Source organism: Choristoneura fumiferana, chromosome Z (genome assembly GCF_025370935.1).
Source record: "Choristoneura fumiferana chromosome Z, NRCan_CFum_1, whole genome shotgun sequence".
Taxonomy (NCBI): domain Eukaryota; kingdom Metazoa; phylum Arthropoda; class Insecta; order Lepidoptera; family Tortricidae; genus Choristoneura; species Choristoneura fumiferana.
Genome location: NC_133472.1, coordinates 17,525,393 through 17,538,052, shown reverse-complemented (window position 1 = coordinate 17,538,052; position 12,660 = coordinate 17,525,393). Strand labels below are relative to the sequence as shown.

The window sequence follows — 12,660 nt, the reverse complement described above, 5'->3', positions numbered from 1 at the left end:
GAACGAGAGTCTATTAGAAGCCCGAAGTCGAAGACTGAGGGCTTTAATGAGTCGATGTTCGTAATTCTAGTACCGTCCGTGCGACATACAATGTTTTTCATCACATTTGCAAGTAAAATTTTATATTTGTAAAAGAAAAAATATAATTGTTCCAAATATTGGCGACACCTTAGGCTGTGCTCTTGGCAACGTCGCCCTCAATCTCCCTCGGCATGCACCGCAACGTGCGTGTGCATGTGGTGGTCCATGTGGTCCTGCTGCTACGCCATGCGCAGCGCCATCAGTACGGGCACAGACTCATTTACCGACCTTGGGCTTCATGGCAAGAAAATGTGTACGCGCAATGACTCATTTACCGACCACGGGTTTCATGACAAGCACATTAAGGTCGAGGGTTTTATTTGGGGGGTTGCAACCAAGGTAGCCTTCATGTTACGACACTGTTTACGAGCAAGTGTGATGAAAATAATAATCATTCCTGGATTATTATTATTATTAAGTCATTTATTTTTTAAACAATAACATAAGTTATAATTATTAATATACCTAATGATTTATTATTTATACATATAATTATTTTTTATTTCATATACTTATTTTATTTTTATTATTTATATAAATTATTTTTAACATATTTGTGAAGTTTCTGTAAATACAAATTTTATAAATACAAAAGCTATAACAATAATAATATGAACTTATTGAACAATTATGGATTTGATCAAAATTAATTTATTGTGTAAAAACCACAAACAATAACTAGTTGTTTTCCACATTAGTTTTCATAAGTACCTACTTAGAAACTTTCTATGGATATGTGATTGACAACCAAGCATATGCATTGTAAATAAATATAAAACATGGTTGTACACTTAAGTTTGTACTTATAGTAGGTAACAAGAACATTGCAACATAAATAAAATAGCATAGCATTACTATAGGTACAATAGGTGGTGTACGGTTGTGTTGCTCTGAAGATGAACTCTGGTTGAGTTCGAAAGGCGTCAGTGTAGTGTGGTGGTGGTGATACATGGGTTTGTGTGATTTGTGTGTTCTTACAATGTGGAGGTGGAGGAACTGTACTGCATGAACAAGCATATTTTGCATAAACTTAGCTATCATAAGGTCGCGGGTGAGCAAAGAAATTCTTTTAGTTCCCTTACCTACATTAAAATTAAACACAAGGTTTACACTGCAAAGCCTTCTGATGGCGCACCTGTCACAGGAGGATTTTTATCAGGGAATAAATAATGGGTCTACACCTGTCTTACCTCTGATTTAGTATTGTAATTAAAGATAAGTTAAACTACCCCATTCCACTTAAATAAATAAAGAAATTTAATTTAAATTAACTAATGTTGAATAAGTATGTAACATAAATTATTAATTGTAACCATTAGATATACATTGATGGTGTTATGATCAATCGAATGGAAAACCTAATTGGTCTTCACTCCAGGGTCTTCTGCTGTAAATGGATTGTAATCCTTTAGTCCAACTAGCTCCATAGAATTCTTCCAAAGCCTTTCAGCATATTCATCATTTTGAGCTTTGGCTGACGCAGCTTTGACTACACAATCACTGCAATATGTGAAAAAACAAGCTTTAATAAAAAAAACATCCCACTACACAAAATGCTAATGAATGACGTTCTTTCATACAACTTGAAAGCCAACAATGTCAATCAAAGGCAACTAGATTTAAATTAAAGATGGAAATTCATTCTACATTTCACCTATAATAAAGTCCCGTTTCCCCTGCACATTTTTCGTCGACTGAGCAATAAATGGTTGTTTGTGCGCCTTGTTCTGGAGTCTTCAAGAAGGCGGCCAACATGATCCCGATCATAGTTCTAGCACCTCGGAACAAGCTCTCATCCAAATGACGCCCTAGTTCAGTCTTGATCACTCCCGGATGTAAACTGTACGAATTTACTCCTTCAATACCATGTTCCTGTTAAAAATTAAAAATATTTACACACAACATTTAACCAATTTACGAGGGCCGTTCGATATAAAGTGAGAAACAGATGCAAACTCTTTCAATATTAGGAAATTAAATAGTGGCCGGTAAAGCTAATCTATCTAGCTGATTGCTATGAAAAAAAAAAAACTGTCTTTTGTTTAAAAAAAATACGGTAATTTCTTTGCAATTGAGTACGTTTCTACATAGGTACTTATACTCTTTGTGAGTACGGTAGCGAAAATGGAGAAAATTGAACTGCGCGCCGTAATCAAATACTTGTGTTTGAAAAAAAAAATGCTACGGACCAAGTCAATTTAGATTTGCGGGACACTTTAGGGTCTAATGCTCCTCCGGGCCGTATTCGTATTCGTTCGTAGTCGCACGTTGGTGCGCCGAATTTAGACCGCGAAAAACGGCGAGGTAAACTCTCAAAAGTTGTGCTGTTCCACCAGGACAATGCCCCGGCACACAAGTCCGCCGTTGCAATGGCTGCAATTCGTGATGCTGGTTTCGATATCCTTAAGCATCCTCCGTATTCACCAGATCTCGCCCCCAGTGATTTCTACCTATTTCCGAGATTAAAAGAATACCTGAGAGGCCAGAAATTTGAAGACAACGACGTGGTAGTCGCTGCAGTAGGTACAAGATTTTGTGAGTAGTCAAGATGAGACCTTTTTTTGAAATAGGAATTTTAAGTTTAGAAAAAATATATAGTGTATTATGCTAAAAGGTGACTGTCGAAAAATAAAATGACATTTAATTAAAGTTGTTTTGGTTGTTTATAACATACTCATTCTCACTTTTTTTGAACGCCGCTCGTATTTTGCAGGTTGCGTTAAATCATTACCTTTAGTTTTGCCGCCAAATGCTTCGAGAACAGCACATTTGCTATTTTACTTTGCGAATAAGCTTCTGCAGCGCTATATGGTCGTTTCTCATAGTTAAGGTCATCAAAATTTATATCATATCCTGAAAATATTGAAGAATAATTATAGATATTCCTTGTTGAGTCAGTGGCATAGCAGCTCACTTCAGTAAGAGATATTCGAGAGCTATACCTATTTTGAAATACAAAAGATATTAAAGTATAGGTAGTTCATATAGAATTGGCACATAATTAGGGATAAATAAAATACTTATTCATACTAAGTATGTCGAAAAAAAGACTCGCAATTTGACGACAGACTTTGACCTTTAAATGCTGAAACCGTTTTATTCATGAAAGAGTGCTTTCAGAAAAGGAGTTTTACCTTTCATTAAAAGTCGTCGTGACTTATTAGGCCTGTCGTAGGCCTGTGAAATTTTGGCCTGATATAGCCAGCTGCCACTATTCAAACAAAGTTTAGGAGTGGTATAAAAAAAAACATACTCAAAAGATGCATCTCCCAAATTGTCCTCAGTGTCAACCAATCAAAAATTACTGGGCAATTATGAAAGAAAAATTAAACAAGACCATTGTCATTTTTTTACACACAAAGACAAATTAATATTGCTAGTTAATTAAAAATAAATATAAATCTTTATTTAGTTGTTACCAAAATACTTTGTTTTATTGACAACTTGAGTCCTTTGTTCAGTACCAATTCTATATAAACTATGCTTTACATTTAAATTACGACTATAAGGCCTCTGTGAAAGCTATAAATCAGCTACTTAAATGTAAGCTAGAACTTGAATAAAATAAAATTAAACTTTATTTCAGAGGTTATTTATCACATACATATACAGAGTGGAATAAATCTATGGGCCCTGGAGGGAAACTACCTTAAATCCTTTAGTTAGCTAATTGTACTGAAAGAAAACATTCCTTTATTTTAAAAATGAAACAAAACTGCATTTTCAAAGATCTCAATTTTGCCTGTCTCACCCGGGAATCGAAACAGCAATAAAATTTTTTTTCCACCTGTATAGTGTTAAGTTAAACCTATGAATGAGTGCTTGTTGCTGTCCCAATAGTTGCCATCATTAACTTTGTCATTAGCCATAGAGGTGACACCTGGGTGTCAGCTATTGGACATTAACACATTGAGCATTCATACATTTACCTTAGTTATTCTTAATCTATGTTAGTTCTTTAATAAATGCCTAACAATATCCATACAGGATGTCCCAAACAATGAAGTAGGCAGGAGCTAATACACTGGAGCATTAGAAAGAATTTGAACCCAAAATATTTCAGTCAAGATTTGACTGACATTTAATGTGTGTGATATAATTTTTTTTAAATACTTAACCAAGGAAACATGCAGGTAATAAAGAAAATATGGTAAGATAGAAAAAATATCACAATTGTTTGTATATGCACATGCAGCCTAGGTCTAACATGTGCTTATGCTTACAATACCTACTTGTATGTGCCTTTGAAGAGACAGTAACAATTCGTGCTGGTGCACTGTTCCTTATTCGGGGTAAGAGGAGCATTGTCAATAAGAAGTGAGCCAGGTGGTTGGTTCCAAACTGCATTTCAAACCCATCTTCAGTTTTGGTCTTAGGACACATCATGACACCTGCATTGTTCACCAGGATCTTGACTTGTGGCTCTGTATCCAGTATTGTCTGTGCACATTCACGTACAGACTTCAAGGAAGCTAAGTCACATTTGACCACTATAAGTTTTCCTGTATCAGTGAGATCCTTACATTTTTCTTCAATTTCAGATTTTGCAGCAGCTGCCTTTTCTAAATCTCTGCAGGCCATTATGACTCTTGCTCCTGTAATTACAATGTTGCTATTGTAATGGACTCTAATAAAAACAATATATTTATTGCTTTGTTTGGACCAGGCTAATATATGTATTTTGTGATTGTGTGTAGTAAATACCTTTAACAAAACAAAATTTATTATAATATACCTACCTCTCTTGTAGAAGTCGAGAGCTGTTTCCTTCCCAATGCCAGTGTTGCATCCAGTGATCACAGCCGTTTTGCCAACCAGCTTCACAGTGCTCAAACAGCGGCCACTAAAGAAAGGCATCTTGCAACACCTTTTATCTGTTAACTAAAAAAAGAGACTTAAGTGTTGCTGACAGCAACTAAACGGGGCTGGGACCACATTTAACAAATTAGCTCAAGCATATTCACTTTAAGAGGAGGCCTTTGACATCATGATGGTGTAAAGAAGACATGACTATGAGCATTGCATAAGTGTTTACTAGGCAATATAGCTGCATAATAATATCTTTGATTGCACCATGAAAACTACCTTGTACCGCACAAATTTGTTTGTGAAGAATTTGTTTATCGTACGCCCACGGGATCTATAGTTTTCCCGGATTAAAACTATCCTGTCCTCAGGGTTCCAAACTATCTCCATACCAAATTTCATCATGATAGCGTACTTTGTACTTTAAGCGGAACATGCGAACATACGCACATTCGCATTTATGTGAAGCCAGCCATCGTTGCATGTTTGTCTTGCGACAACAATTTCGTATGTTTACTTTTACCAAAATTTTGAAGTCTGTAATATCTAAGCAATAGCTCTTTAGTTATAAACCCTATATAAAATGTACTGTGGTTACGTTCTTGGATAGGGCAAATCCAAACGGCATGGCCTTCGTCACCTAAATATTTATGATAAACTTAAAAAGTAGTTTATTCCTGTTTACCGGTTGAACGTTCACACACTACTTGCTGGTGCTTAATGAATTTTAAAAGTTTGAATATGTAGTTTTTGACACTAGGTTTTACAATGATTATATGCATTAACTCTCATCTCTTTCTCAAAGGGGGAAAGTAACGAAGTAACGGTAAAAAAACTTAGATTCAATCTCTGATTTCGTATGTACAGTTAAAACAGTTAATTATGTCAAAAACGTTAACAGTCGGGTGCGTTCAGGGTAAAAAATATTTAAGGTATTTTTTAGGATAAAAAATCATGTAAGGTATTTTTTAGGTTAAACGTTTTCGAATTTAAATGTACGATTTCAAGAAAAAAATGACTACAGAAGGAGAATGAATATATTTAAATGATAAATTTGGAGTTGAAATAAAAAATACAAAAAGACTCCAAATAACCAATCATAATTTGATTGCTTAGTAGCGACATCTCTTGTCTGGGTGAGCGGTTGGTTCCGAAAGAATGTGACGTCTCTCGATGAGAGCGAAAAACATAGATGTCGCTAGTGCTGCTGCATAAGTAGCGTAGTAGAAATAAGCAACCTGAGATATGTATGCATAGGAAAAATTCGTGTCTAAATTCCTGTCCAGCGGTGGTGTAGGGGTTATAGCACGCAGCACGGATTGCTGAGGACCTGGGTTCGATTCCCAGCGCTGGTCTCTTTTTCTGGTTTTTCTGTGCATCCATGTCTCAGTTTGTATTTTCGATATTAGTTTATTAATAAATTCTTTTTATTCGCTGTTTTTATTTAAAAAAAAATCGCGTAGTGATAGGGTTAAAAAAATATCTAAGGAGGCAGCACTGCTACGCTACTAGTAAAAAGTAAAACAACCAGATGTTCAAATAAGCCAGACAGACAGACAGACGGATGAACGGACAGAGATGATGAAACTAATAAGGGTTCTGTTTTTGCTGTTTTGGTACCTACATATGTAAGTACCAAAACAGCAAAATAGAGACATTTTTAGGCGGTACTAGGTTTTATTACTATGAAGTGCAAAATTCGAACGTTGTATCTTGCGATCTTGTATTTAATACGAGTGAGTGGGACGGTACGATGCGAACTTCGATTTTCGAATTTCGTTACCTAGCCCTCAAGGCACAGGCATTGATTGAAGCCAATGTAATGCACGGCTATGCCAAAGAGTATTAGTACCTACCTATAGAGAAATGGGCTATGCGTTGCGTCATTTAAGTAGAAGTAGTTAAGTTAGTATTTTCTTCTAAGTCAACCTGTGGAGGGGGAGAAGTAGTAAATTTAGTCTCTTTTGTGTTACGTCGTCAAGTGGACGCTCCTTTGTCGTTGCAAGAAACTTTTTAGCACTGAGAACGAAATACTCTACCTAAGTACCTACATAATCATCACTAATCCAAAGGATCCCTAATCCATGGAGAGCTTTAAAGCAGTAATATATAGACTGAGTTGAAAGCGCAGCATTAACACTTCTTATACTTAATAAGTCAAATAGATACGCGGTACGTACGACATTCACACGAAACCGAAAATCAAGTTGACCTTCGTCGCAAATTAGTCATCGCTTTGAGGTGTCTGTAAGTAGTCGCAACCTCCCTGTCAAAGGCTCATTTGTATCTTTTGATAATATCAGACGAGTAAAACGTTCAGTACTATAATATCTAGCATTATTTAGTTACTATATTAATGGAGTGGTAAATAAGCTTAACATAGGAACCTACTGGCCGACAATTAGCCAAGCGAAGGTATTATAACCTGCCTATCTTGACTTTGAAGTTAAAACATAGTGATGGACTACTTAAGTGGTTGGAGTAAATGCAAGAGACGGCTCTCAGGGATCACTGCAATAGTCACGGGCGGAAATGCTGGAATCGGGAGGGAGACGGTGCTTGATTTATATCTACGAGGTGAGTGGAACGAGGAAGAGCACACTGCAGCAGGACTACTACGAAATTCGAAAATCGAAGTTCGTGTCGTTCGGTCTCTCTGACACTAGTACTGTTTAATACGAGAGCGAAGGGGACAGTACGATACGAATATGTTTTCGAACTTTCTAAGAAAAAAAGGAAAGAACCATTTTTGTAGATAACTTTAAGATCTATAATTTTTGGCAAGGCTACTTTTCGATAAAACTTACCATTTTCGAAAAAAAAGCCTCAAATTTTGACCTTTGACTCCGAATAGGTAACTTTTTTAGCACACATGGGATCAATGGGGTCTTTTGACACTTTACCCCTAATGATGTACCCAAGGTCTCCACCAAAATTCAGCTTTGTCGGAATTTATGTTAATTGAAAAGGCTAACCAACCAACCACCAACCTGTCACTATTGTACCGTTTTTGTTAAGCTTAAAACAAAAACAAAAAAAACGGCCAAGAGCGTGTCGGACACGCCCGAAGGGTTCCGTAGCCTAAAATTAAGTAATGTACTTTTAAGGATTTCGTATTTTATATGGAATCTTCCAAGTTTAGATATATTTTATACCTAGGCTGCTATTTACTATTAACTCAAGCCTTTATAGTTTTCCCGTTTAGCCGTTATAGTTTTCCATGAAAGTTTGATACACTTACTACCATCCTGAATTTTTTCAAATTTTTCCTCCCACTGGTTTATATTTTAGAGGGGGGGGGACATTCGATTATAATGAAAATTTGCACTTTAATGTTGAATATTTCGCAATCAAATCCCTGAATAATAAATATTTCGCAAAGAAATAACTGAATCGAAAAATCGTTTTAGCAACCCCTTAATGGCATTAAAAGACCTATCCAACGATACCCCACACTACAGGGTTAGATTAGAAAAAAATAACCCCCACTTTACGTCTATGGGAGGTACCCTAAAAAATTTTTTTTGTTTTTTATGGTACCATTTTGTCGGCATCGTTGACATAATATCCGTGCAAAATTACAGCTTTCTAGCATTGCTAGTCCCTAAGCAAAGCCGCGGACGGGCGTACAGACAGACAGACAGATATGGTGAAACTATAAGGGTTCCGTTTTTGCCATTTTGGCTCCGGAGCCCTAAAAATTGCTAAAAGTGGCTCCGAAGCGGTAACGTTTCGTGTGCTCTGCCTACCCCATTTGAGAGTACAGGCGTGATGTTTGTGTGTCTGTGTGTGTGTGTGTGAAATGTCTAAATGTCTAATATTGAGCGTTTTTAGCACTATGTTAATCCGCGAACGAACTTACAGACAGACGGACGGGCATGGCGAAACTATAAGGAAAGGTTCCGAGGAATAAAATCACCCCCTTTAACGTCTATAGGAGTCCCTAAAAAAATTGTTTTCCCATATTTTATTTTACCACTAAGTATCGCCGTAATTACCTACTAGGGGAGGCTGGGGTCAATTGAAACGCGGGTCATTTGAAACAAGTCAAATAACTCCGAGACGGATAGTCTTAGCGGTAGGGGTCCAAGGGGCGAGGAGATCGGCAAACCTGTACAAACCTGTCGGCAGAGCGCGTCGCGGCTCCAAGCTCGTTGGACAGTTTTAAGTGACCGTATTACTTTTTTGACCCAAAAAGTAAGTATTTTTCATGTTTTTTTATTCTTTATTGATTGATAACCATGAGTAGTATGTTCCATTTTCCTAAACTTCTATAATCTATAAGTATTGTAGTCTAAAATAAAGCGATTTGTGTAAGCCTACGGTGTTCCGTTTTTTTTTACGTAATTTAATATTTGCAGAGAGGTTGATGGGGCGATTGAAACAAAAAATTTGGTGGCAATTGAAACATGTTTCAATTGACCCCTGTACCTTTTTTTGAGTATGCGATGTTTATTGTACATATTTTATTTTTTCAGATGCCTCGAAACCGCAAAAAAAACTACTAATCGTGGCGAATGCTACCTGAATTTGTACAATACAAACCGAAGATATTCCTTTAAACAAGCGTAAAACGTGTAGGCAAGCGGCGGAATAATATGGTGTTGATCTGATATGTTCCTATACGTTTTTTCCTTATGTTAGCAATATTTTGTCCATTATTTATACCTATCTTGTCATTTGCCAAATTTATCTTATGTATGATTACTATTGTTAGATACCTACTAAAAAAGTGTTATATTTTGTATGAGAAACTCTTATAAGTGTTGATTAAATTAGTAATATGTAGTTTTTTTGTACTGATATCTGGTGTGCAATAAAGGATATTTGTATTGTATTGTATTGTAGTAAGTCGATCTCAATACTGAAATAATACAGTCCTAAATGATAAGTTAGGCTGGGGTAGGTGTATTATAATTATGTTAAATTCAAAGATTGGCTTTGGTTGATATGATTCTAAAGTTATGAAGTTCTTAATGATAATCATTGTAGTAAATACATATATTGTTCTTTTTGTTTCAACTACCCCCCCACCTTTGTTTCATTTGACCCAACCCTGGGGTCATTTGAAACGTTTACCGTGATTTTCTAAAATTCTTCTAACTATTTATTAGTAGCTCATGAAGTCAAATCAAACTTTTTACCATATAGCTAGATAACTTGACTATAACTGACACCATTCAAGAAACCAGTTTGGTAAGAAATGAGGGTAGAATACTCAATTTTATCAAAAACGTTCCAATTGACCCCAGCCTCCCCTACACATAATCCTGTCCGTGGTTTTTGTGTGGTAGCAACGGTTTTTAACCCCCGACGCAAAAATAAATATACATATAATAACATAAGGGTTCCGTTTTGTCATTGGCTATGGAACCCTAAAAAGGATCAGGTTGTACTCAACTGACTACTGTAGCTGTTATTAATTAATATAAAGACTTGATACTTGGCAGATGGCAGAAGATCCTTTATTTAGGATCATAGAGACGCATGGGATTTTTTAAATTTCTTGCGGGATAGAAAACGGAACCCTTATAGTTTTTAAATAAAGTTTTAGAAGTACCTACATATTGTAATATAATTTATACGTAGGTACCTACGTACCTAAACCTACCTACCTACTACCTCATTAGGTGTCGTCTGTAGGTACATGTAATTAATTAAATATCTGCGTGGAGTGCACCCAGATATGGGTACAGGTTTTCGATTGATAATTACTTAACTCAAAACTTGTTATGACGTTATTAACAAATGACGTTATGACGATGAATGTTATGACGTTATTAGTTATTAACAAACATTTAATTCTATTAGATTGCGTCACATTCCTTTCAAATCATTAAAATATTGAAAAAAAATATGTTTGATTTGTCATGTAGGTAAACAAGATGACAGATATTTTAAGTACATTGATTGTCCCAAATTAAAGATCGTGACTGTACCCATGCTTGACCGTAACCTTGGTGCCACCGAGATATTTCTTGACTACGAGACTCCGCAGAACTACGATAATGTGGAGGGAGGAGCCGTACGTAAGAAATGCTTCCATAAGAGATACTTAAGTGTAGGTAGGTAGATATATTGTAAGAAGGTTTTTGTTTTTAAGCAATGAATTTTTTCGTAGGAGCACGCGTCATCATGGCTTGTCGGGACATCAAGAAAGCTGAGATAGCCAAATTAAAGATAGAAAAAAGTACAGAAGCAGAAGAAGAAAGAGGAAGCCTGGTGGTAGAGCAAATAGAGCTATCCAACTTACAGTCTGTGAGGAATTTTGCTGGCCGCATTCTAGACAGGGAAGCAACGATTCACATCCTAATAAATAATGCGGGTGTCATGATGTGCCCGGAAGGAAGAACTGAGGATGGCTTCGAGATGCACATGGCGACTAACTATTTCGGACATGCTCTTCTATCGCTAATGTTGCTGCCACGGCTAGCGGAGAGCGGCCCTGCCAGGATTGTCTTCGTAGCCTCAAGATTACACACATGTAAGGCTTCCATAATCAAAACAATTGATGGCTGCTACTGCGTCCGGCCCACAATGTTACACAGAAATGAGCGACCTTTGCCCGGCCGGCCACGTCTATCGCTTTACTATTTATGGTTTTTGATCCATACCATTATTATTATTATTATAAATGCGAAAGTAACTCTGTCTGTCTGTTACGCTTTCACGTCGAAACCGCTGAACCGATTTTGATGAAATTTGGTAAAGAGATAGTTTAAGCCCCAAGTGTCAACATAGGATACTTTTTATTCCAGTAAAGGGCGCCACCGCGCGATAACCTAGGTCCGCACAGACGAAGTCGCGGGCATAAGCTAATAGTTTACTATAAATTGTAAAAAAATGACAACTCACATTCTGTACGTCCCCCTGACAAATGCTAGGCAGAAGACCGTCAATTCAATAAACTAGGTACTTATCTAGGCGGGAGTATTAGTAAGGAGTTCTAAGTATAATAATAAGATACGACAAAGTTATCAGCATTCCGTAATTAATGGTATCTTTACCACAGATAGACGTTTCAAAATTTATTTCTGGTTTCCGAATGTGGTTATTAAGGTAACGGCGCCTATTACCGGGGGTATCGAAATAGACGGCCATCTCCGCGCCAATTTAAAATACGCATTTTATAATCAAACCGATAGATTTCTTAAAAAATATATTTTACAAGATAAAAGCTTATTTAGTCGACTCACGGATCTATTAGCGCTAGTGTATGTGAATGAATCAAAGATCTCGCAATTCGTGATTTTCCGAAATGGCACCGACGGAAGAGGATTTGCCATACTAACGCGTGACACCACATACAAGCAGACTCGAATCTTATTTAGTGTTCTACAAAATATTTATGGAAATGAACTAATGTTATGGTTTTTAAATGGCTTTTTATAGTTTTTCGTACGAGTTCTGAATACTTTTTGTATAGTTTTTGGCCCGGAAATACGATTAAAATGGTAAATAAAATACAGCGGCGATAGGCGCCATTTTTAACTGTTGATTGTAATACCGTGGTATATCACGGTAATAGTAAAAGTGGTAGTTTTGGTTCTTCAAGCTTTATTTTTGGTATAAATTATCGTTTATATAATTTGTTACAGTTATTCCAATCTCGATCTATTCACGCTTTTAAAAAAATATTTCCGTGGTATGAAAAGTATTAACAAACTCTTAATTTTCAGCAAAAACTTCAATACTGAATTTGTAGTTTCTATAGAAACCGTTATTTTGCCAAGATGTTTAAATATTGCGATGAAATTTTATATTTACTTACCA

At 36.3% G+C, this 12,660-nt stretch overlaps 2 protein-coding genes across 4 annotated transcripts in view; one reads left to right on the top strand and one right to left on the bottom strand.

Moving 5' to 3' along the window:
• Nucleotides 1–1,106: 1,106 nt before the first annotated feature.
• LOC141430237 (retinol dehydrogenase 13-like) lies at nt 1,107–11,766 on the bottom strand. Of its 3 annotated transcripts, none has more exons than XM_074090859.1 (6): nt 11,743–11,766; nt 4,821–4,962; nt 4,314–4,676; nt 2,813–2,934; nt 1,736–1,953; nt 1,107–1,581 (listed from the first exon to the last, which is right to left on the bottom strand). In XM_074090859.1, exons 2-6 carry the CDS (start codon nt 4,936–4,938, stop codon nt 1,440–1,442), a joined length of 963 nt encoding a protein of 320 aa, XP_073946960.1. In that variant the 5' UTR covers nt 4,939–4,962; nt 11,743–11,766; the 3' UTR covers nt 1,107–1,439. The 3 variants fall into 3 exon arrangements, with proteins under 3 accessions (XP_073946960.1, XP_073946953.1, XP_073946945.1); XM_074090852.1 differs by lacking the exon at nt 11,743–11,766 and adding an exon at nt 5,573–5,792; XM_074090844.1 differs by lacking the exon at nt 11,743–11,766 and adding an exon at nt 5,167–5,433.
• Nucleotides 6,846–12,660, top strand: part of LOC141430267 (retinol dehydrogenase 11-like) — a 17,937-nt gene continuing 12,122 nt past the window's right edge. Inside the window, exons 1-2 of the mRNA XM_074090879.1 lie at nt 6,846–7,464; nt 11,009–11,371. Coding sequence (XP_073946980.1) covers nt 7,347–7,464; nt 11,009–11,371 — 481 coding nt within the window. The 5' untranslated portion in view covers nt 6,846–7,346. The remainder of the gene's footprint in view (nt 7,465–11,008; nt 11,372–12,660) is intronic.